At 33.4% G+C, this 27,574-nt stretch overlaps 1 protein-coding gene across 2 annotated transcripts in view; it reads right to left on the bottom strand.

Annotated features, from left to right (window-relative positions):
- csmd3b (CUB and Sushi multiple domains 3b) overlaps nt 1–27,574 on the bottom strand; it is a 463,847-nt gene that overhangs the window by 168,751 nt on the left and 267,522 nt on the right. For both annotated transcript variants that reach the window (XM_087786440.1, XM_087786441.1), the window contains exons 7-9: nt 17,703–17,777; nt 7,472–7,559; nt 7,247–7,371 (exon numbers count right to left, since the gene is read on the bottom strand). In XM_087786440.1, the coding sequence (XP_087642566.1) occupies nt 7,247–7,371; nt 7,472–7,559; nt 17,703–17,777 (288 nt within the window). The remainder of the gene's footprint in view (nt 1–7,246; nt 7,372–7,471; nt 7,560–17,702; nt 17,778–27,574) is intronic.

The raw sequence follows: 27,574 nt of genomic DNA, 5'->3' as shown, positions 1-27,574 counted from the left end.
TTCTGGCGATTAAATCTTGTTTATCATAACCACACCCACTCTGCTGACTGGTCAAGCATCAAGGTTTGTCACCACGCATCATTAATCACGGAAGTCTTGACCTCCTTTAACTTCTAATAGGGCTGCATGATATATCGCAAAGATACCGAAATCGCGATATTGGCACATGCGATATGCATCAAAAGGTTCGAAAACATGTGCGATAATTTATCATTTTTATATTGTATAAATCAAGCATTTCTTGAATTTGCACTTCAACCAATCACTGTCACATTCTGTAAAGATGTCAATTTGTACTTCTATGTCTCGTTGTCTTTAAGGTCTCCGTCTGTCTGTGAGCTGTACGGTGCAGTTGCCAGGCTCGGTTGCTATGGCGACGCGTCTTGTATATTTTCGCGCAGCTCAGTATATACTATATCGTGCAGCGCTAACTTCTACTAATACTTTGCTTATAGCTTAGGCATATAGTATTAAGTCATGGTCAATGTAGTTGTGTTGCAGTTATTAAACGATAGACTGAAAAAATAGTCGTGGTGCATTTCCGTACAAAGCAATAATTATTGGACAATGATATTGTGTAGAAATCATAGAACGGGATGTAAATAAGCTATATTTATATATATATATTTCTCGAGAGCTAAAAAATTCGAAAAAGCCAAGTATTCTCATGTTTAATTTTCTTTCAAAAGTCAGAAAAAGTCTCCTTAAGAAATGTTAAATCTTAATTTTGAAAAAGTAGCCTAACTTCAGTACTGGTTTGATTGTCTATCAATGCTATCCTTGATTTTCTATTTAAGAAACTGAATTTTCTATGATCAAATGGTTAAAAGAAAACCTCCTATTACGACGCTGTGAAACATCTTTTGAACCCCCATCAATGACTCACGACTCATGTCTTCTGAAATGTGCACAAAATATAAAGTTTAAAGATGCAGTTCAAATCATGCACCGATTGGAAATGTAATTGTTTTAATATGCATGTCTTCTCAAATTTGTAAAGACGTTATTTATTTACCTGTATTTAAGGTGGAAATAATTAGATCAATCATACCAGTCATTCAGAAAACATTCCAAAAACAAATAGTTCAATGTATTTTTTTCTTTTCCTTATCTTTGACTCATTTAATAATTTACGCTTCATTATAAAGAACAAACAGTCCACTCGGCATTACCTTGTGATGAGCTTGTCGTGTTCCAACTTTTATACTTGAAATACATTATTTACCTTCACTGTGCAGTGCAAAGTCGGCCCTTTTTTTCCCAAAATCTTTTGTCCTCATTTCACCTTTTTTTTTTGTAAATCTCCCCGACCAGGCGTCCCCAACATTCACTTATAAAAACAACAAAAATACCATAACTTGAGGGGCAAAATAATTAGTTTTAAGTTAAAGAAAACAAAAACAAAGGGACGCAGTGATTATAAAATATTGTCCGAAACTGAAAATACACTTTTGGGCCATTTCCAGTGGCGAAAAATCTGTTGCATCCCTAAACAATATATGTTAGTATAACACTAAATTCAAATATAGGTTACATTTTGCTAGTTTTCAGGCTTATTTTTGACCAAAGCAAGCATCTATTTTTAAGATACACAGTCAGAGAGAATCATTATTATATTTCTGTGTGGCCCAGTATCAAATTCCAAACGGAACACACTCTTCTTTATTTCATATTTTCACATTTCATGTTTCTAAGCATCATCGATGATTAATGGGTTTCATGAAGACCTGATTTTTTTTGTAAAAGTTGTTGGTGGTGAACTCTTCCTCATCCCATCAGGACTGATATTCTAGCACTACATATATCAACCAAAAAAAAAAGGGATGGCTCATTAAACAGCTTTTTCAAAAAAGTTATTGGTTGCTTTATCAGAAGTTGTGTTGTGAACTATCAACGTTGATGTTTTATTCATGGCGCTTCTCCCTCTGTGGCAAAATAAAACCTTAGCAGCGGAAACGAACATATTTTAATCAGCATCCATCTGTGTGCGATGGTGGGACTTAACTTTAGCCTTTGTGGGAAGATGCTGGAAATAACAAAGCTCTACTCCAGTTGCTTGGCAACCGTTAATGCATCTTTACTTTGTCAGAAATAAATAAATAAATACAAATATTTTTTTCATTTGAAGGCATACACACGATTTCACCAAAGATACTTTCCAAGAAAAACATGATATGATCAATTCAGAACAATGTTTTCATATATCACTTTAGAATATATGGTAGTTGTTGCCTGGAATACTTTTCAGAGCAGAGTAAGAGAGTCCTTGAGTCAAATGAAGCAACTCTGGGGGGAGTTTGAAGGAAGCATAAGCTGTGCATCGTTTTCATGATAAAAACACATTTATTTGTTTAAAGGTTAAACAGTGGGATTGGATTTTCCCTCGAGTTAAAGCCTGTACACACTGACAGGACACTGAGGTGGTTTTCTCTCAAAGTCTTTTATTTACTGTAAATACTTCAATCTCACCTTGAGAATTCACAAATAATTTCAGTCACTACAAAGTGGAATGTTAGGGAGTCCTGATTTCACGCAACGTTATGTGATAACAATGTAAATCTGCCAAACATTAACAACGAAGGAACATATTTTTGGGAGGTTTTTTTTCCTGCTGATTTTACAGAATTGTTAATGTTAAGCAAATATTTCTCCCAGTTCAATTAAAATTAAACCACAAACCTAAACATTAATGTGTAATCAATGTCCACATATTAAATGTACTTTTAAATAAATATATTTGAATAAATAATGATAATTTGTGTTTCTATAATTGATAGATAGGTTGAAGTTTTTAGTACAAAAATTATATGAAGTAATTACATTTTATAAATTGATGCTTTATACATACATATATAAAATATATAAATATTATTGCATCTAAACATTAGGTATTTAAATTAAAATAAAGGTCTACATGAATATATTTGTAACATAATTATTTATGTTAAAATTTTCATTTTGAATTCATCAATGAATAATAAATAATCCATAATAAAATGTTAAATCAATATCTAAATGTTAAATAAATATCTCATAATACAGCTTTATCTAAATTAAAATGTTAAATAATAATAAATCAATATATACAGATTAAATACATATACATCTATATTTTAGATAAATTAATTATATAAAATACACAACATTATGTTAAATTTTAAACAAATATCAAAATAATCTTTATATATTTAAAAATATTTAAAAATATATCTCAATATAAACCTTATAATCATATATATATATATATATATATATATATATAGATAAATGTATACACAAAAAAAATCTGTATTTTAAATCTAAATGTCTATATAATAAATACATTTCTAAATAAAAATTGTAAAAAAATCTTAATGTTGAATCCGAAATATTGAAATCTAAAGTTAAATCTGAATATCATATTATTTTTGAAGCTGTCACAAACAGTACAGTATAGATATATAGATTGAGATTTAGATATAGTATTTTGTTTTAGGGTCATATTTTTGATTTTTGTTTCCAATGAAATCAAACACTTTCAAATTTGACTTTTATAATCTGTGACCCAAGAAAAGTTGTTTCTAATCTCACCAACGATACATAAATCTGATGCGTAAACGAGCTTCTTTCTATATCAACAGAAGACATAAAGATATGGTTAGATTCACACTTGAAAATAACCTAATACACTTTTAACTACATGGAGAAAACAGACCTTAGAATGCATCGTAATTGAATGTGATGAGCACAATTGAGGAGGTGGTCTCCAGTAATGATGGAAGACATCTCGTGTCAGATTCCTGCTAAAGTCTGCCAAGTGCAGGCCTTGTTATGAAACCATCAGAGACGCTACGCTGGTGTCACACACTCTTTCTTTCGGGAACGCTTGAGCAATCATCGCTCGCAGGTAACTGAAAGACTTAACAGGCTTAATGTTATTGTCGTCTGTTTAATTGCTAATTATGCTACTTAAGGACGCCGCGTCCCCCCAACGGGAGCGGGTCGACCTTCAGGAGTCAATCAAAAGGGTATCATGAAGTGTAATATCTGGGATAATAAGGTTGATTGCCGGAGTTCAACCAAAGACCGAGAGCGGCTGTCATCGCATCCTAATGTTTGTTTTTTTTGTCTCCACTGGTGAAGATTTGCGGCGATGGAGGTCAGTCGCCTGGTGTCCAGCGCGAAGGAGTGGCCAAGGCGAGTCGTTAAACTGTGTCCTTTCACCGGAGAGCAGAAGTTCAAGACCTGCTGCCGACTAGCGTTTACCCTCCACGTGTATCCTTGAGCAGGAGACTGGGTCCCCGGGGGTCTTCCGGGGATGGATTTCCTTTTCTAGTCGGCCTTGCCCTTGGACCTCTCTTAGGCTGAGTAATAGAGTATTGGTGCTCGATCGGCCACCGAGTCATCGGATTGTTGCGATCGTATGGACGGATTAATGATTTGTCACGTTTTGGCGTTAATGAGTGGATGGAATGGCTGCTGGTTTTTAAGGAGAACGGAAAATCGGGAAGAGGATTAAGAATATGAGATAATTGAGAAGCTTATGAGAACACACAGCTTAATAAATGACCAGACCAGGAAACTATTTTTTTTTGTTTGAAATACTAAAATGTTTTGTTTTTTTTATCGTTGGCGCAAATAGACTAGTATTAGTGTATGGGATTGTACTCGTCTCAAAAATATTTGTTAATGCACAGAGGGTGATTCGGATATAGTCAATGGTTTGCACATGTGTTTGTAAATCTAATATTTGTTTCTTGTATTTTGGTCTAAACAAATAAATTAGCTTTTATTTATATATACTTTTTATATTGAAAACAAAAATACAATTGTAAAATGGAAAATTTGGTTTGTGAAATGAGATTGGCATTTGTGGATCAGCGATCACATTTTATTTAAAAATATATTTTTTAAACATGTTTAAGTAATATAAAAAAATAAAAATAATGATGGACTGATGAAGCTTCATGAAGCTTTGCCCTGGTATTTCTATAATTCATTACAAGTCTCTAAATATGACTATTTTTGTGAGTATTCATTGCTATCCAAAAATATTCAAGTAACTATAACAAAAACGATGGACTGATGAAGCTTCGTGAAGCATTGCTTGCTTTTTTTTGGAGCTCAGAAAGTTCTCAGTTCTCAAAAAAAAGGGTTTCAACAGAGTAGTTGCCGAGATTAATAGAGAGCGCCATCTATTGACCCACAAAAATAAGGCTAAAGCTTCCTGTAGCTTTGTCAACCAATCACTACATCTATATGTTGCCGCATTTTTTTAAAGGACACCAAATCAATTTGGTTCCAATCCAACACCAAATGGTGACTTCTTTTTTTTCGTATTTTTGGTTTACCTAGGCCTCCGTCCTTCTTCATGACTTGTTTTACTTTGTTATGGATTGTTAATTTCCAATTGTAATTGTGCCAAAATAAGGTTTTGGTTTGTAAACGTCTTCTTGGTCTGGGTTGTTTAAACTTTCACAACAACGTGTCTCCGTACTTAAATTAAAGATTGGATTTTTTAGTACAAAAATGTTATGCAAGTACGACATTATATTATATATTGTTGTCATGTCCTAACAAAGCTTGAGTCACTTCAATTCCAATCCATTCTAGGATGACCTGAAGAGAAGCAATCATTTTAAATGTATTGCTGATACAGTTATCTGATAAAGAAAAGCCAATATAAATTCATTAAAAAAAAAACATGATGACTCTGATTGACTCTGACTGCTGAATTATTAAGTTGTGCTTATTATTAACCATTTTAAAATTGTTTTCACACACACAGACACACATGATGTTTTGTTTAAGCCGGCGTCTGCAGCAGGGATCTGCAGTGTAGCGAAGGGAGACATAACAAACGACTTTGGCATTTAACACGACAGACTTCCTCCCCCCCTCTCATCACCCCCTTATCCATGTTTCATTCCCCCCTGTGAACGGAATATATTTCACTAGTTTTTGACCTGAAGAGGAAGCTCCAACATTAGGACAGGATGAAAGATAAGGATGGAAGAATATGGTGGTATAATGTTGTTAATTAATTTTGGAAGGTCAACTTATAAACTGGTTCTAACCATGGACTATATAGGAAACAGACGTAGTATATGTTACTTCTCAAGTTACTGAACCATGCTTGTTTGTGTCTTCTTGTTTAGACTATTGTAACAGTTTATTTTAGCGTCTACAATAAGGATCTGTCTCGCCTGCAGTTAATACAAAAACGCAAGAATTTCGATCTTTTCTAGTAGGAGAACTTACATTTCCCTGATCCTTAAAATTCTTCTCTGCCTACCAGTTTCTTTCAGGATCAACTTTAAAATTCTGGTTCTTACTTTCAGATCTATTCATGGTCAGACCTTCCATCGGTGATCTGATTTGTATTGATGGGCTGATGAAGCTTCATGAAACAGTGTCATGTTCTTTGGAGGTCGGTAGGTGGCACTATCATTTCAAAAATGATGTGATTCATTAGAACAAAGGAAAAAAAAGCACAAATCTAAATGTAAAATGTTTTACTTACTTTAATTTGGTCTCTACAAATTAATGTATATATTTGTAAATACATTAATTGTCATATAAAAAAATATAAAAATAAAAACGAACCATGAAAACATGGTTAGACGAAGTCACCATCACACAGAGCCCCATACATAACATGATAAAAGATAATAATATAAATAAAAAGTGGCCCTGATTTCATATTTTAGACCTGATATAGGTTTTTTTTATCACGTAAATGTATGTTTTTTTTTTCGTCGTGTGTATGTAACTTCCTGTTTTTCTGCACCCAGCCTCAAGTGGACACTCGATGAACTGCATTTTTTTAATTTAATTTTTATTTTATATAACAGATAGACCATACCTTGGCAAAGCGCCACTTGTGGCCCTTTCACTGTTTTCACGTGGCCCTCATGAGGTCAAAGATCATGCTGCTAATACTACTCAAAAATATTAAAATAAATATAAATAAGAAATATCATATTTTAAATACAATATATAACACAAAACAGATATATAAAGTACAATAAAGTAATAATTTGAGACTATTAGCTTGATTTCATTAATATAGTTTGTACGTTTTTAGCTCCTTTCATTTTTCTGGATGTACCCTAACCATAGTCAGTGTATTAAATGTGGCCCCAGAGGAACTTTGTCGGTCCGTCAGAAGGTTGTGTAACCATCAGATGAGGAAGGTTTTGTGGCAATCATTGCGTCTCGAGTAGTTTAAAATAATTCAAGAGTCCACGTCGAGTCGACCCCTTACCTTTGCACACGGGTCTGTGGTCGCTCCACGCCGCGAAGACTTCGGCGACTCTCTGGCAGCTGATGCTTTTACTTCCTTGTAGAACGAAATCTTCTCCACACGTGAACTGAACGACGCTGCCAATGCTTCAGACCAAAAAAAAAAACCAAACAAACATGAAAACAGTCAGGGATTTCAAAACAACACACTTGCGACGCTATCTATCGTTTGGATTTTTGGCTGCACCTGAAGTCGCCGCCGTGTCGCTTCCCGCTCTCCGGCTCGCCGGGATCCGGGCAGGAGTTGGACGCCTGTCTCACACCTCCTTCGTTTACTACTCAAGAGACACCGACGAGAAGAGAGGAGATGAGACGGAATGAGTCACACTTTTAACTGTCATAGCAAGAGAATACAAATTAATCTCCGCCGACAACGATTTCGTGACGTTTTTGCTATTGAGTTGTTACCATGTATCCCAACCACCCCCCCCCCTCCCCCTGAGATATTTCAAATATTCATCTTGACTCATTTAGACTAAACAAGCAGCAACAACAAATACATGTTAGTAAGACACACTGACATGCATAAACAATATTTTTTTAAAACATCAAAGTCACAAGCACAATTGAACACGTGTTTGTGTCACTGTTTACAAGCATCATTTACACAATCATTAGCATGCTTTACACAACAGTGGTGCGTCAAACTCCATCAGGCAAGGGGCCACAATCTTGTAGCACACTTCATATTTACAAAACCGTCTTTAACAACCAGTATACCAATGGCGGCTGGCCTATAGGGGGCGCTTGGGCGCCGCCCTCCCACCGATTTGGCTTTGTTTATTTTATTTCTTCACCTTTTTATATTTAATTTAATAAAAAAAAAACTATTATAATTTATCCTTTTTTAGATAAAAAATAATAATAATCATCAATATTAATTATTTTGTATGTATGCATGTATATTATGTTCATGTAGCTCATACACGCAGCAAAAGTAACAAAGAAGCGTCATCTCTGAAAATGATTTCTGGGCGCTGGAAAAAAGCGACCTTGGTAAATTGAAATACATAATGGTAAACTTTCATGCTTCATCAATAGCTCGGTTAGCTCACATGAAAAGAGGCCCTTTTTTTTTTTTTTAACTTCAAGGACGCAGGATTCTGCTGGTTCAAGCCACGCTCTCAAAATTTTGATTTTACTAAAAAATATATGACTTGTTATTTTCAGTGTCTTTTTGTCTGTTTGTGTAGAAAATATCTCTAAATTTCCTGGTGCAGAAGACAGGTTGTTAATAGAATTCCATTAGTTTTTAAATAATTTACTTTATTCTGTATGATGTATGTTTTAGTATAATTAAAATTTGTTTTCATTTTATCTAAACAAGGCGCATGATAAACATGTTTTATTCATCATTAGATTGCAAAGTGTTGATTTCTACAGGTTATTAATATTGTCTAAGTTAAGTTAAGACTATTTTCAAATTATTTTTTCACTGGTATATGCCGGGTAATTGTACTGGAAAAGAGCGCCACCTAATATTTCTTTCACAAGCCGCCAATGGAGTATACTATTCCCATCCATTTTCTTTCCTTCAACCTTAGTTTCACTGTTTGTGTCCTTCTAAAAGTTGACATACAGTATTTAATTAAGTTTTCTTGGCGACCAAATTTGGATTTTGACACTTGTTTTCCACACATATAACACTCAAATGCAATGTCAAGGAGATCCAACCAAGAAGTACCAATGTTCCAAAGCCACCGATATTCTCTTTCATTGTAGTATTTTTCCATTCCATTTTTCATATACAATTATTATTATTATTTGTTATGCTCTAGGGCCTTTTGTTACTGGTTTACCATGGTCTTCCTGATTCTGTTTTCTCGTCATAGTCGTTCATATTTGGTTCGTTCGTTTCTTTTCTCCTGGGCCTTTGAGTATTCTCTAGTTTTGTATTCAGACATAAAATTTCTTATTCCGTGTTCACTTCATTGGAGTCACTTTTTTGTTCTCGTTTTCTTTGTTAGCTTCGTTCCATTCAACCATTATTCTTATTAAACCGTTTTTTCTCACTTTTCTTTCGCCTGTTCCTTCCTCTACACATGGGTCCCCTTTCTTGTTTCGAGTTCCCACAACCTCCCCTTTGAATAACCTTTATTAAAATAATAAACTATATTTTGATTTTATTTTATTCCCCGAGTTATTGTTTGATTTACCTTCGCAAACCAGCAAATATCAACGACTTACTTATTTCTTTAGAGCATTTTTAGGAGAGAGCCGCCAGAATCACTTTGAGCTGCAGGACACATTGTGTGCTCGTGTGTATTTGTATTATTATTATTTGTTGGAGTGGGTGGCTGAAGAGAGAAAATGCATAACACATCTCTGTATCTCCACAGGGATGCTCAGCAAAGTTATCTGCTGCCAGAATCCTGATATGTTAAGGACTTTAATTCTGCGTCCAACAACATTAAGGATTATCTGGGATTGTCTAATTGGATGATGAACATAGGCAAATTGGAAGTATACTAGCGGAATTTACTGGATTTTATAAGCAGACTGTATTCTTATTTTCTCCTTTAATGTACCATGTTTGGGAAAATAAAAAATTGTAAATTGCACCTTGTTAGTTATTGAAATTAGGCTGGAAAAAGTTTAGTTTTTTTTGCTTTTTTTAAGTCATTCATGCTTAGAATCATTAGGGAATTGTTAGCGGGAAAACAACCATTGCGGTGAGATCGTCAGGAAACTGTATTTCCACTTTGTGGTCTTTCCCACATTTTGTGGTACATGTATGAGACCTAGCATTGCTACCTGACCCACTTCCCTTATGTCTTTCTCCAACAGAATGGGCACCTCCGAGGTACATCTCTTGATACCATGGAACTCTCCCTGCCGCCCCTTGTTTTTACCAAAGGTCTTACTCAGCCCTGATCGGCCTCATCCATCACTTCTCTAATGGCTTTTTCTTCCCCCTCCACTTGAACGTCCCCATGTCATGAAGCTAACAAACAAACCGGCGTCCAACTATGGCACGTCATACCAGTCTCAAGAAAATAGCAACCTCGATAATTCCCCAACCGGATCAGGTCTGGACTCTCTCTCTTTTGGTCAACCAGGTGGTCCACTAGCTTTCGGATGATAGCGACAGGTCCTGAGATACCTTCTGTTGCTCTCTATTTTTGTCAGGACATATTGAGAGTGCCTTCCCCAAAAATAGTATATACCTGTGGCCAAAGTTCCATTAAGGACTCACTAACTCTTGAACTAGAAATATCTGAAGACTTGTTTCTGACCTGTTTACTAGGAATGTGGGGAATATCTTTTTGCCAAAAAGACAGTTATTTAACTCATTTCCTTTTTTCGGTGGTCTCGTACGCCAATGGCCCGGACATCCGGTTCAATGTAGTGAATAAAGATAGTCCTTAATTTCAAGGATATCAAGTAACACGGTCTAGAGACAGCCCCACTGTAAATGTACATATAGAGTGACCTGATTTCGGTATAACTATGATGCTGCTTGTACTGATGTTCTTGGGCTGATGTTCAGATGATGCCAAGTCATCCCGTTGACTCCATGATCTCCTTGTCTGTTTGGCCAATACTTCGTCAAACATTTATGGTTCAAAATCAAGTGGTCTTGGACAAAACTAATGTATATTATTACAAAATCTTAACTTCTACGTCTTCTTTTCTGTCTGAGCATTTATAAATAGATTGTGATTGAATTCCCAAACTGTTGTATAAAATAAATATGTTTGGCGAGGGATAAATACATAAAAAAGATTCAATATTTTTTTAAGTAAACATATTCAAACACTGGTTGAAGAGGCTTTATCTCAGAGTCTGATTCAGTTTTATTTTGAAGTAGTTGCTTATAGATCTCCTTTAAGTGGATCCATGTTTATAGCCTCAATATGTAAAACATGTTTTCATGTTTACTTTATCATGTGATGTTTAATTAATCAATCCGTTTTCACGCCATGCTACCATCTCTTAAACTAATGCAGAACACTGATCTTTTAATCTCTATATATTACTAAATTCATGAAACAGTTTTTTCTGCCGTTCAACAAAACTTCCTTAAAGTGTTGTCACGATCCAGAAGTAGCCCGATTTGATTAAGAAAACTCTGCAAAGCCTTTTTTTTATTTCCAAGTTGTGTTCGCAAACTTTATCACACTGATTTTTTGCCAGCAATCAAGGTCTTTTTTGCACTGATCAGGAAAACTAATTTCACGTAAATGCTTTCCACGATTTCAAGGATTATTGTACTGGCACGGTTGAATAGTTGAATAAACAAATCAGACAATTTATCAGCAAAGTTTCTGAAATTGGATGTTGTTTTTAATAAGCGGCCATTGTGGATGAGTCCAAACTGATCTTTCTGAAGACAAAGAATGTCAGAATGAATCATCGTTGATGATTGCTAATCAATATTGACTGGCAGCTTTAACTATTTCCAAGGGAAAAAAAACATGGGAAAGGTAAAAGTTATTATTCTAGTAATATTAAAGAGCATTTTTAAATGTAATGGTCTCTCAATGCAATGCAAAGCTTTGATTAAACACAACACACCTTAACATATGTTTAAAATGTTTTTTGGTCCTTTTTTTGTGTTCACAGACTTTAGAAAAAGGCTCATTAAATTATAAAGCAGATTGTTGGTCGTACATTTCCAATAAAACCTGTCTTTTTATTAATTGATCATTATTTTGTCGCATACACCAAATTTCTGTTAAAGGGCAAAAAATGAGAATGTTTCAAATATTAAAGTTTCAACTTATTACTCTATAATTATTGGTCTGAAATCTGGGTGAACGAGAGGTTATGAGAGCAGATTCCATTATGACATAATAATGGCTTTACTTCCCCTCCAGCCAGCTGTAATCATGCCCAGCTTTGTTTATACAACAAGTTGCTAGAGACTTCTGGGATTGTTTACACTTGGTGACAGAACCTCTACATTTGACCAATCACTGCAGAGTGGGTGTGGCTATGGTAAACAAGATTTCATCTCCAGAAAATCAGTGTTTTCAGTGGATGGGGCTTAAGATAATTTTCTAATATATATATATATATATATATATATATATATATATATATATATTCACTACATAAAGGTTGTCACAAACCAACTTCAGTGAATTATTTCAAAAGTTTTGAATGGCTAGCAAAGGCGTTCTGCCCTCCTCTATGATAATTGATTAAACTATAATCTGCAAACTGTAACACATGAAGGCGGCGTAGTGCGACTGTTTGTGTTTATTCTTGCACAAACCCATCTTCCCCTCCAAGCTGTCTGGACGATCCAACAATGCATCCACACATTTCTGGCCTGAAGCACTAAACCCAGCAGGTGGTTGGAAAGAGTGTCTCTTTTTTCGTGCATGTTTGTTACAGAAGATAGTTTGTTGCTTTGCTGGAGCGGCTAATTCGACCATCTGGACTATTAACACCCCACCAGAGGGACCGGTTACAGTAGCAGTACAGTGTGTAAATGCTGAACAAATGCAATAGTTTAGCATATAGCAATTAGTACAGACATAAATGGGAAGATTGATTTCCACATATGTGGACCAGCATGCAGAAATTGTGCTTTTCTGGAAATTAAAACCACTCAGAAGAGTGAAAATCAGATTAATGCGAAGCATGGCTGACTTCAATATCAATTTCCATATGGGGGCCTTACATCAACCATAAGATTAAGAAGTGCTAGCATCCCTGACCGATCTGGAGTCAAGTATTTTTTAAGTCACTCCAAGTTTAATTTACTTTTTTTAAAAGTTACAACACACAATAATCTATACACCCATTGTACTTTTGATCAACTTTCCTTTTGTCAACCAGAGGACACTTTTTTTTAAACAAAGCTTGAATATTTCGGTTCTGATTCAGATTCTGAAAAATTACGTTGAATTTTTTTTAAGGCTAACCAATGCCAAAAGCTTAACGTTAATATTTGAGCCATAGAGATCTAATTTTGTTCAAAAATTCCCTTGGAATGAGAAGAAGAAATGGACTTATAGTACCACTAATAATAAGGGAGTAGTTAGCAAACGTTTTGCGGTCACTTTGGCTTTTGTGGACCGACGCCTTTAAATCAAATGTATTATTAGAATCCAAAAACAAAACATCATGGCAAATTAACCAAAATTTCCTAAGGGCCAAATTTTAGAAAGGACGTTCAACCCCTCTACTATTACTAATGAATACATCACCTAGCACTTATATATTGAAACATCAACACCAAGTGTCTCTTTACGCTTTACTTGTTGATGTCGTGACACAAAAAAAGCATGTTGAAATATGTTCGTTTTTTGTTTCGTGTTGATATTTGTTCGAGCACACATTCGTTGTTAAATCTTCTGTTTCCGTGTCAACTCGAAGTCACTTTTAAAATGGTATGTACCATCATCTTAACTGGAACTTTATGTATTTTCATAAAGTGTAGCCTGTCGAAAAGACTGTCGCAGATTGGCTTTTCTTTTTTTTTTTTTCACGGCTGCTTTTTGTTCTTCGTTTGTGCTTTGTTCTTGTTCTTGTTTTTTTTGTTTTTTTAACTTGCTGTACCTGAACTGGGAACCCAATTTCTAGATAGATAGTTAAATTGGCAGAGTTGTAGACCAACACTTGACGATGTAGATTAAAAAAAAATAACCCTGTTCAACGTTGACAAGAGAAGGCAATTAAGAATAAAAACAAATGTGTATTATCAGCAAAACTAACTTTATACAATGTTACCACTGGATCTTAATTTGTTGCATGATCTAGTTGCAGCCAAACCTGATCCATCCTGATCCGCCTTGCACACCCATTAAAAGTATTTTTAAATGATTAATAATCCATTCTGGCCTACAAGACATCTTGGGGGAGCATTTAGACTCAACTATTTGCTAAAATGTCATACCGTTCTGGGCGTAGTTTCAGTGTATGTGCCAATCAAATGAAGTCTGAATCGGCGGATCTGTTGTGCGGAGTCCCTCAAGGTTCTGTTCTGGGTCCTTTATTGTTTTTGTAATACTTGATTCCCCTGGGTATAATCATTCAGAGATTGCCTGATGTTTCTTACCAAATCTTTGCTGATGACATCCAGCACTACTGCTATTTAAGTATATATTTTATTGGGTATTGTTTTGATTGTTCAAGCGCTTTGTGACCCTGGTCCGAAACATATAAATTATTTACTTACCTACTTACATTCTCATGTTTACTAGGAAAAAGATCAAAGGCGATGGGGGGCACTATTTTCACCCACAGTGTAATAATGAGAATTCTTCTTTTCTCTTGTTTTTTTCATGTGTTAGCCCACTTTGACAGTTGTTTGCACAGTTTGGCTTCTTCTTATGGGAATCAGTGAATCATGGAGTCAGTCGTTGGCTTCGCTCTACTCTCCATTATCCCCACTGAGCGAGTCCATCTGTATATCAGACCCTCAGTCTAAACTGTGTCTCTACCGTCCTCCTTTATCGCTGATTCTCGTCACCGCTAAATCACTTATGAACCTTTCCATCAACCGCCAACCTCTGCCATCACTCTCTGCCCTCCCCTCTAATTTAACATGCACTCTTTATCCTCACTTTCACCCATTTGTATCCCCTATAGGTTCCCCTCCCACTTCCCGCTCGTGTTTCAACCTATTCTTCACAAACCGGGCAATGATCTATGGAAGCATCAGAGGGTCAAGAACACTGTTTCTTAAAGCTGACCTGTCCATCAAAGCTGCCTAATAAGACACTTTAAGTGGAAACCTTGTGGACGAATCCATCCTTCAAAACACCTGACTGATGTCACGCTCTTCCTCATACAGATCCACGATGTCTGGAACATCTTGACACCAAGGCCAAGCAATTTTAATCGAAACCCGTCATTTGACCGTGACACCTGAAGAAGAACATGTTCACCACCACCGTGTTCTTACCTTGTTGATCATGCAAACAACACATATGTTAGGTTTACCACATGCAGACCAATAAACCACAGCATGCAGGAAAGTCACACAATTGCTTATAGACTTGTTGTTTTCTTTTGGTATCTGACTGTAGATGCTGTTCTTTTATTCAGGAAAACTATTGAAGTTTCTTATTTAGGAGGTGATTTATTGAAAAACTGAATTAATGTAAGTGTTACTGGTGGATTTTCCTTTGCTTTTTATTCGACATTTTAAGTCTTAAAGGGTTTTTTTTAACAAAGTAAATGAATTAAAGTCGCAATATGTACGAAATCTGGCTCCCCCGCTGGTAGAATGGTGTTACTGCAATGTTGTGGAATGTCAATTGCCAAATGCTTTAGATTCAAGATTCAAGCAAGTGAATGTATTTAAAACTAGATTAGGGTTCTTTATGGGTCGGTTTTCCCATTTTTCCAACTCCCCTTTCTTTGTATCCGTTATTTCCGTTTCCGATCTATGCTATTAATATTTGCACTTTGTCATCCCTTGTACTTTTATCCTATTGTCTGTACTTTTCTTGTTCTTAAGAAACTTGCTGTAATTTTTTCTTCGTCTGCTATGAAATGGAAACCTAATTTCTCGAAGGAGTTCTCGAGAAGGATTACTAAAGTCTATCTTTCCATCTATCTATCTAGAACTTTTTAAGTACTATTATGAACATACTGTCAACGACACGTTGCTGTAATTTATATTAAGTAAAAAACTGAGAAAGACTTTTCAAATTAAATCAATCATTACAATAATGATGAATAAAAGAAAAGCCTGAATGTTACATATTGCTGCTTTAAAAGACTGTTTACTAAATGGGTAATAAAACACCTATAATACAATTGTATAGTTTATGTTTGATAATTAAATCAGTAATGATCTGAACATCTATTTATGCTTCTTTTTTGTAATGTTTTTCCGCACACAGACTGCTCTCAAATCCAGCCGTGCGGGTTTATGAGATGCCTTTTCAAAATGATATTAGCATCGAGAAAATGCCTGAGAAGAGATAAAAGTGTGGGATGGAAAACAAAATTTGATTTCCATTGCCTGCAGCAGTCCATAAAATGTGATCAAGAAATCAAGCAGCAAAAAATAAATAAATAAAAACCCTCCATCAGAGCAAGCGATGGAGTTTACCTGCATGAAGCATAAACAGCAGAACAGACACGAACATAATGCTCTTTAAAAGGCTGTGACTACTTTAGCAGATGTGCCTCACTGTGGATCAGGTTATACGGGGCTGTGAACGTGACGTTGTTTTCTAAACGTCAATGGATGCACTTTACAAAGAAGTACTTTGCGAGATAAACTTTTATGGATTTTCAGATAAAAACATCGATGATAAATGGTTATTAAAGCTCCCGAAGCCTCTTTTGCCTTATTTTATAGTCTATTAAATGATATGGAAGTATATCAGACTTTTAATAGAAAATTCTTGAATAAATGTGTTTTTATTCAAATTTTACGTTATCATTTTTTATTTGTTTTTAAATTGAACTATTTATATATTGAAAGGTTACATTTGTTTCCATTGAGTAGCATAATTATATAATTTGTACATTAAAAGAAGTTTGAATAGGTATTTCTAAAAATAATTTATTTAAAATATTTGGCTTTTTTCTGTATTCATTGTTGTTGTTTTTTACACATAGGCTTTGATATTGTAATTCCAATAATACAATAGTTGTAGCTTTTTTTTGTAATTTGTAGCTTTTTTAATTCAATTAAAAAATGTTGGTAACATAAAGGCAACAAATGAATACTGAGCTGCTTGATTGATCAGTCACATGACCGCCTATTCATCGCATGATTGACAAATATATACATATACTCAATTTTAAATTATTTATATATTTTTGTCTTCAATTATGCGTTTATTAAAATAATGAATATACTTTTCAAATATGGAATTATTGAATGTAATTCAATAAAAACGAATTCAACCTTTAAATATAGAAATAATATAAACTTATATTTTAAATATATATATGTACAATTGAATTCTTAAAAAGCCTATAAAATGTCGTTCAAAGCGGTTTAAAAGTTAAATCCAGCCATCAAATATTCTGATGGCACTGATATACTTCCATACAATGATGACTTTCAATCATACATTTTTCCTTTCATTAAGAAAATCAATCCTGATGTGAATATTACTCGGGGAAAAAAACCTATTCATCACGTATTAAATTGGTTATTTAAAGCTGACGGATTATTTCATCGCTCTAGTCGGTATCACTTAATGATTTGACGGTGGTTGAAACGCGGAATGTATGTGAGTAATAATATCATTTATGTCTCTAAAGATACGTTTGAAAGTATTTAAAAGTACATTATAAGCCTCTGACTTCTACACACAATATCTAAAAAAAAAAGGGTTTTATTCCTGCAGCCCCGGTTGTTGCTAACGTGATTCAAGTCATGCATGTGTGCTTAGCGACGACAGCCTCTTAAGAGCATCTTTAAACAAAGCAAATTAAAAAAAGAATCAATACATTCACTCATAAGCCGGTGTGACATTAAGATGTGAACTCACAGGAAAACTTGTTGCTGGAGTCTTTGCCCGGGAATAACTTAACACCCCGTGATTTAAAATCTACTGATCGCTTCACTGCGGAGGAAAACAGAATACAGAAAAAGAGAAGAAAAATGAGAACAGATCGGATAAAGAGAGGCAAAAAAAAAAGAAAGGGTGATAAAACAAATGGAAGTGTAGTATTCTCCTCTCTCGCGGCTCGGACAGAGAGGGAAGAGTACAGCGAGTGAAAAAAGGAGTGAAATTTTTAAAAAAGGGGTGTCAGCATATAATGGTGTTCGGTGAAGCGAGGGACAAAGTAAAGAAATAAATGATGATAAAAGAGGGAATAATGGCTTTGACATTCATGTGTTCTTAAGTAAGCTTCATCACTCTTTCTCTCCATCACTCGTTCATCGGTTGCCGAGGCCGACGTGTGGATGAAGCTGGCGGTGAAAACGTGCTTTTTATTAAAAACAACACAACAAAAAAATAAAAGAGTGCATTTCATCTGAATACATCTGAGACACACAAATGAATGAACCCTGTTTTCGTTACATCGAGTCCTTGAGGGTTTTTTTTTGTGTGTCTGCTGGGAAAACATAAACAATCAAAGAGCTAATGTCTACGGAAAAAATGATGCATCAATAAAACAAAAATATTCAATTAATCACAGTTTTGATGGATGCAGTGAACACATATTTACCATTAATTAAAGAAGGATACAAATATATATATATTTATTCATATATATATATCCCTTGTTGGTGTTGTTGTCATAGCGACCGTCGTAATCCAATCACAGTCATCGACTCGAGAGTCGTTTCCCACATGCTATACTGCGCTCGTATACATGCTAATGTAATGTTTAGCACGTATGTGTTTCATCCCGACTGTTGTCACATCCGCCGACGGCGACACTGAACTTATAGCACATCCGTTAATGTGCCAACAATTACTGCGACGCAATCACCCGACAATGTTCGGTGCTTCACGTCGCAGGCTGTGTGTCCACAGCGAGTGTGAGACACAACTCGACATGTGTGAGTGGATAGAAGTGACGTATACATGAACTCCGAGGTTTCTCCATTCAAATACATATAGTTTCTTTACTGTACTTGTGGATTAAAAGGTTGTATTTAATTTATTTTATTTAAAAAAAATAGAATAATTCAAATGGTATATTTTTTACACAAATATTATACATATATTGTAATTTTATATTAAAGTGTTGTATTTAAAAAAAAAAAAGAATACAAAATAGAAAAATTTAAAATGTATGAATTATTTTACACATATATTTTATATACTGTACTTGTATATCAAACGTTGTATTCTATTTAAAAAGTTGAATTTAAAATTAGAATCATTCCAAAGAATTGTACACTTTACTTTTCATTTTATTTTATTTAATTACACAAATATTATCTACACTGTACTTTGTACTTTGTATTCTTGTATTCTATTTTAAAAATGTAATTTAAAAGAAGAAAAAAAATCAATAAATAAATGGATATATTTCTTTTGTTTGGCTATTTCTAAACGTAGATAAATACAAAATGTATGTTTTTTTTTGTATATTGCACTTATATATTAAACGTATTCTATTTAAAAAAAATGAATTTCAAAAATAGAATTATTCAAAATATATACATTTTTTTATACATATTTTCTATACTGTACTTATATATTAAAACGTTTTATTTGTTTCATAATTGATTAAAAAATTGATTATTTAAAAACATCACCATTTATTTACATATATATATATATATATTGATATTCCATTTCCAATAATTAACACATACATGTTCTTAGTTCAAATATTTATTTGTATTTGCTTTTAAAATACACTTGAATGCTCTGTACTTTTCAGTTTTTTTAATAGTAGTATTATTAAACCGACATTTTTACATTCAATCAAATACTACAGTAATACAGAAATACAGACATTAGAAAATGACAAACAATTAAATGAAACAAATTCAAAGTTGTTTGTCTGTGGCGTGGGTTTACTCCAGAGGTTGATTTGGAATTTGGTGAAATTGTCCTTAGGTTTGAGTTTGTGAATGGCTGTTTGTCTTTTTGTGCCTTGTGCCTCTTACCCGAGGAAACTGGGATAGTCTCCATTCCCCCTCGACACCGAAAAGGCAGTAATCAAAAATAATGACGGATAAATGTCCTATAATTGCCTCTAAGTTATAACCTTAAACATTGTGTAAATAAAATAAACATAGGACTGACATTTGGAGGAAATCCCAATAGAGTTGAGCTGCTTGGGGGAGCTCTGCACTCATTGTTCTTTTCTACTTTTTCATCATATTATTGTACTTTTTTTCTATCGTTTACTTTAAAGATCATCGCCTCACACTTGATCTCGCTCCCGATATTTCACGCAAACGCGTCAAGCGATCCGGCTGAAGGTCACGGACAAACACAGCTAAAGCACTACATCATCTGCAAAAGCACTAACTTTACTGCCAAGTACTTTGGCCCGTCTCCCGCTGGGATTACAAGTGGTTGAGCTGCCAAAAGAAAAGCCGAGGTAAACACCATTCCTGTAATATTCCTCCCCTTGAAGGCTATTAGTGTGTCACAGCATGAACACTGAATTCCCTTAAGTTGAGGCTTTTTTTTTATTCTTGCCTAACATAGGTCAAGCTGTTTGTGGAAGTGTTATCTGAATAGGTGTTTTTTTTTTTTCTTTTTTTTTTTATGAAAGTACTGGCAGTGAGATGAATGAGGAAAGAAAGGCTCGTCATAAGTCTCTGACAAAAGAGTCGTAGAGTTGGATAATAGAGTATCTATAGTTTTTTGATGCGGAAATTGATGACTATGGTTTTCTATTTTACAAAAAAACGCAAACAATATAACATATAAAGAAGTAGAATTAATCAAAAATAATTTAGACATGTATTTTATTTACTTTACTTGTAAAGTATTTTTTTTTAAATTTAATTTAATTGAATTAAAAATATAGAATAATTCAAAACGTTTATTTTTACACAAATATTATCTACACTGTACTTTGTACTCTGTATTCTTGTATTATATTCTAAACATTTAATTTAAAAGAAGAAAAAATCATTAATGAATAAATGGATGTATTTATTTTGTTGTACTATTGAAAAAATACAATACTTCAAAATGTATGATTTCTTTACACATATATTTCCTATATTGTACTGTACTGTATTGCTTGTATTAATTAAGGTATTGAAATACTTAAAAAAAACAAGACTAACAAGAAAAAGTCAAAAACTGTTTATTTATGAATTATAATAATCGAGATGACTTCATGTATTTATGGTGAAGCACTGACCTGTAAGTAAATGTCCAATATTATCTAATTAAGGGCAAGACTTGATGCTTAAGCACATGTGAAAATGAAATTAACACGCGTGACCAGCACGACTCTTCGCTGCTCTGGACCAGCATGAACGAAACCATTAGTAAATTAAAGCTCTTCACTATTGACCAGCGAGCACTCGTCCATTCTCTTAAGTGCTTTCATGATGTGTTGTGAATGGTATTTATTAGTTCCTGGTTTCAAAGGATTTTTTTACTTCTAAATAATCCTTACATTCACCACGAGTCATGCAGAGAAGCTGATGGAGAGAATCATGCGGTACTTTGGGTTTGATTATAGTCACCAGGCTCCTTATGTCAGGTTGTTTATTATTACATTATTATGTGGTAACTATCATGTTTTTTTTTTGGTACAGTTGACGTTTTATTTTATTGTATTATTTGTGATAATTATCACATCACCTTGAAGTTCTTATGGTACTTGTGATTTTTTTTAAATTATTACATTATTTTGGGATACTTATTACCTCAATTTGCAATACTTATAATGTTATTAATTGGTATTTCTGGCATTTCTTTTCCATTATTATGTTATTTTGTGAGATTAATTAAGTAATTTTTTTGGTGCTTGTTATTATTTTTTTATATTTAGGTTATTTGTGATACTGTTCACCTCACCTTGCGATAATTATGTTATGGTTTAGTACTTATCACGTTGTTTTTTATAATTATGTTATTATTTATACTTTTAACCTCACGTTTTCTTACTTGACATGTTATTTTTTAGTATTAATCAAGTAATTTTTTATTATTACGTTATATTTGAAACTTTTTACCTCACGTTGCAATATTTTTATATTATAACAAATGTCTTAATTTTCTTTTTTTTTTATTATTACATTATTTTGCTATACTATGATAGCTATATTACTTGTAATACTTCACATTATTTCATCATATTATCCAGTATTTCGGTAATACTAATCGACAATTTTCACATTACTGTGCTTGTGATACTTATCATGTTATTTTAGGATATTATTATATCGTTGTTATATTATATAAATATTATATAAATATTATATTGTTGTGAGCAATTTCTTAATACCTTAAACTTGTGATACCTATCATGTTACTTTGAGATACTTATCGGATTATTTTCAAAAAAATCACCATTTTTCTTGATACTCAAGACTTTACTTTGTGATACTTACCAAAATAAATTGTGATATAATCAAGTTAGTTCTTGATACCGTTTGTGATACCTATTACTATTTTTTCAGGTATTTATCATGTTCTGTTGTTGTTCTTCTGCTATTATATTGTGATGCTTATAACATGTTATTCCGTGAAATTATCCTGTGATTTCTCTTGACGTTATAGTAGGGATTTTTTACCTGGAATACTTTTGAGTCACTTAAGTCAACATTTTAAGTAGCACTTAACGATTGGATTATGTTTGTTAATCAAAGTCATTCCATTTTTCCCACTCTTCTCTCTGTTTGTGAACATTTGGAATCTCATATCACATACGGCGTTTTCAATTCTAAATTAAGTTTGCTCACAATGTTTTGAAGAATGTCTACCCCACCTATATGTAGCTTAAAGAAGAATTATCCGGATTTTCCTGATGCTCTATAATGCATTGCTTTGAACAGCTTTTATATTTTAATATGGTACAGTATCTGTGGTGATTTTCATTAATTATAATTATCTTATCACAACACAGCTGAAGGAAAAGATAAAAATCAAGATCAAGGTTTTACACTCACATCCACATTCCCCCTGTTATTAAGCCAATTTTTCACACTTTTAAGTCAAATATGTTTACATGTTTGCAAATCCATCCACTTTAATAAACCCCCTGTCAATTCTGAAACCTGTCCAGTGTGGATAAATGCATCAAAGTCAAACATGTTTATAGTTTTGTTTTTCAGAAGTCGTACGGTTGCCAGCAGACAGAGCTGAATATCAAACATAGTTTCCCAAACTGGAGAAACAAATATAGGTTTAGTAAATTAATACTGTAGCTTTAATCAAGATGTATCAGTTTGTTGTAGGATCATTATTTTTGTATTTATTTATCATGTGTATGCACTCAACAATCTATTGAAGTCTCTCAGGTTCTAGATTTCTTCTACATACTAAAACTTTTGTTTCTGCAGAAAAGTATTGATGGGCTGATGAAGTGTCATATTTTTTTGGAGCTCAGTAGGTGGCGCCCTCCCTTTAAAAATAATTTGAGGTGCCAATAGAATAGTTGTTTAAAGAAATAGATTAAAGAGCAGAGATAAGAAAAACTATTGTCTTCGAAAACAAGGACACTGTTTCATGAAGCTTCATGAAACAATGTCAAGTTTTTTGCTTCATGATACAGTAGTTTTAAGTGCAGTAGGTAGCCCCCATAGTTTAAAAACGATATGAAGCTAAACAGGATAGCTGTTCAAAGCAATTGATTAAATCGCAGTTATTGCAAACTATTGTCTCAAAAAAGAAGGACACTGCCTCATAAAGATTCATGAAACAGTGTCCTATTTTTGAAGGTCAGTAGGTGGCACCCTTGCTTTAAAAAAGGACACAAGGGTTCAAATAATAGCTGTTCAAAACAAAAAAAAAGATAAAAGAGCAGAGAATGCAAACTATTGTCTCTGAAAACCATGAGACTGTTTCGTGATGCTTCATGAAACACTATCCTGTTTTTTTTTAAAGCCCAGTAGGTAAAATGATATGAAGCTTAACAGGATAGCTGTTCAAAGCAATTGATTAAATAGCAAGTAAAGCAAACTAGTATCACTGAAAAACCAGGACACTGCTTCATGAAGCTTCGTGAAACACTGTCCTATTTGGTGCATCTCTGTAAGTGGTGCCTTTACTTTAAAACTGACGCGATGTTTCAATAGAATAGCTGTTCAAAGCAATAGATTCTATAAAGCGGACTCTGCAAACAATGACACTTTTTCATGATGCTTCACGAAGCTTCATCAGAGAAACCTTACAGTCATAGTGAACAGATGTGTAGCTTGTTAGGTCAGTTAAACTTGGGATACATTGCTAGTACGGGTCCGCATGTTTATATGAGGTACAACACAAGAATAATAATTGAATTGAGAGGCAAAAAAAACATTCTCGTAATTGAGTATTTCATTGACATAAACCTACTACATACTATAGCTGAAGTGGAATCACATCTTAAATGTCCCTGAAACGAGCCGAGGGGACGTCCAATTAATAAATCACTGCCAAGATGTGAATTCCAAAGGAGCCTCTCATCGTACGTCGACGCTGTCCCAATTAATAAAAGTGCACGGACGAGCTCGACATTTCCAAATATGCCGTCAACCTGATGATGTGGTTCGCGACGATCATCAACGCCGACGGGATTTACAGGCCACTGGTTTTTTGGTGCATTAAGTCGTCGGCAATTCATTAACATTATCAGGAAAATGAGAAGATCATATCTATCAAATAGAATCATGGTTTAGAAAATACTCTTAAAAATATTTATGAAGGGCAATACATACAATATGTATTCACTTATAATATAAAATAGGGCTTTTGTCAGGAAATATATATATATAAAAAAGAATACATACTGTAAATATATATTCTGGATGATTAAGTAATACAAATATTGTATTGGATTATTATTATTTTTAATATATTTATTATTTACATGTTTTTTTGTTAGTTTAGAGACCCTTGTCTTTATTTTTGTTATTATTTTTAGTATGTGTTGAACCTTAAAAAATATTTCAGTAGATATGAAAAATAAGTATATATTTGAGGAAAAAAGATTAATAATATTTTATTATATTAGATTAAAAAAGTTACATTAAATACAATAAAATTATAAATACAACGTATGTATTGAACCAGATTTAATTTTTTTTTTAAAAAAGGATATATTTGATAAAAAAAATATATTATTGTATCAAATTTAAAAAACAAAAAGTTATATTAAATACAATAGAATAATAAGCAAAAATGTTGCATATTAAGCTCGATTTCTTTTATTTTAATTTTTAAAAATTTGAGCTGTTTATTTTTTATATTTACTGAAATCTTTTTTCTGTCCCTTTTTTTTGTGATAAAAAAAAATGTAATCAATATTTTTTGTCAATATAAAATTGATTTTTGGGGAAAAAAATCTTTATTATACAGTATTTTATTATATAAGATTAAATAATTTACACTTATTACAATACAATTAATTTATTAGATGAATTTTGTAATTTAAGCCTCTTTTTTTTAAAGTTTTTCTATGATATGCAGGATTTTCACTGGTTTATTTGTATTGACGGCCCCTCGCGACACGTTAGGGGCCCTCGAGGAAAACGTAATCGCTCACCTACGCTCACCTTGTTACGGTGAAATCATAACGACATGGACGACAGGACGAATCCGAATGATTCATTCATTTATTCTTCTCTAATCCCGCCTCGGCACATTTGTCACGTCCCAACTCTAATTACGTAGAACTTGAAACTCCCCCCTTTATTTATTTATTTCTTCTTTTTTTTTTTTCTCCGGCAATGAAGGATGGTCGGGATCCAAGTCAGCTCCGGGAATAATATCCAATATGATAAAGGAGTAGTTCATGGGTGAATAAGCTCTTATGAAGCGCTCCAGGCGTTGGGTGCTGCACCCTCCGTTTGACTAATGGTGTTTAAGCCAAAGCTGACATGGAAAAGGATTCGGAGATTTATTTACACAAGGGAACCGGGAATATACAGCTACCTTTTAAAAGTAATGAATACTCCGTTATTGATGGTAATTGCCGGAGCCGGGGTTGTATTTTATTTTTAATCCAATAAAAGGTTAGAAAAGACTAAGAGAGTCTCGACATGTCAACCTTCCCAAAGGCTGGAACAATGTGGCACCGGTTCGACTTATATGACTTATATGGCAGCGGCTGACGGATAATGCCATCAGTGGTTCATTTTCGAGCCAATCACGGCGCCCGCAGTCACAGAAAGTCATGCATACGTAATGTTGAGAGATGATGGTGTTGATCGGTGGGTTGTGCCCTTCGGGACGGGGGGATGGAACTTATCGCGTGAGCACCTGACGCACCTGAAGAACTGTGTACACGCGGTAAATATTCCGATATTTCAGCACCTTTTGAAGGGTTTACTTGAATTGATCTGTTTTGTTTTCATTCTGGAGTAAATACTGAGACTCTGTGAGAGTTGAAAAAAATCCTGTTTTTGTTAAAAATATAAAAGTTTGAATGATATTTTAAGGTTAAATTACCTTATTTTGATGACATTCATGGTTATTAAGCCATGATGTGACCCTGGTCTCGAAAAGCGCTATATAAATAAACATTACTTACTTACTTACTTACAATATTGAGTAGCTTTATTAGAAGGAAAACAAATATAATATAACAATAATACAACATAAACGTAGAAAAATTGGGTCATCATTTAAAAAAAATAACTTGATCCTATTCTATCCCTTTAAAATATTGTTCGATTACAGTGGAAACTTGTTTTACTTTATTTTACAGTTGATAATGTTTTGATTTAAATCTAAAATTGTTAGATTATAGTTGAAAATTGTTTGATTTCAGTTTAAATTTGTTTTATTACAGTGTAAAATACTTATATTTTAGCTGAATATTGTTTGATTAGAGCTTAAAAGTGTTCGATTATAATAGAAAATGGTTTGATTTAAGTTTTAATTTGTTTGATAATAGTTTAAAGTTGTTTGATTAAAATTGAAAATTGTTTGATTATAGTTGAAAATTGTTCTATTTCAGTTTAAATTTGTTTTATTATAGTTAAAGTTTGTTCGATTACAGTTGAACATTGTTTCATCAGAGTTAAAAAAATTGTTTACTTTATGATTACTGTTCAAAATAGTTTGATTATAGCTTAAACATATAGTTGAAAATCATTATTTTACAATTTAACTGTGAACTGTGAATTTCTCTGTGAGATTAATTAAGTATCTATCTATCATTTAATATTGTTTGATTATAGCTTAAAATTATTCTATAGGAGTTTGAAATTGTTTCTTGACAGCTGGACGATCACAAGATTGTTTTAAACTTTTTTTTTTTTTAATCTTGTTTGTGGGTCAGCAAAATAACTTTAATCCTTGTTTTACCTCAAGGTCAGAGTCAACGACCTAAATGGCTTCCAGAAATTAAAAACATATTCAGTGATGGAGGTCGTTCACTTTGACCCAGAGAAAACACTAGGATTAAAAGCTCTGAACACATAAAATATTAATTTCAAGAAATGTTGAAAATGACTCCCAAGAACAACTAGTTTAATCTTTATGTTGTTGGGTACTTCCATAATTGAGAGCGCCGCCTAGTGGTCTTTCAAAATTGAACTCACTGTATCATGATACCTCATCAACTGTTTCATGAAGCCTCATCAACACAACACTAGTTGTAAGAAAATAATTCACCATAACATGAACTCTCTTTTTAAATTCATGTTTTTATATTTTAAGAAATATCTCACCATCTTATTTTAGAACTTATAAATAAATAAATAAAAAGTAATTTTCCTGCGTGGATTTCCAACCCCTGACCTCACTGTCTTTCCTTCAATGTGATCAATATTTGA

Source organism: Callionymus lyra, chromosome 3 (genome assembly GCF_982586985.1).
Source record: "Callionymus lyra chromosome 3, fCalLyr1.hap1.1, whole genome shotgun sequence".
Lineage (NCBI taxonomy): Eukaryota > Metazoa > Chordata > Actinopteri > Syngnathiformes > Callionymidae > Callionymus > Callionymus lyra.
Note: the sequence above shows the minus strand (reverse complement) of the source record. Positions and strands in the feature narration are given on the sequence as shown.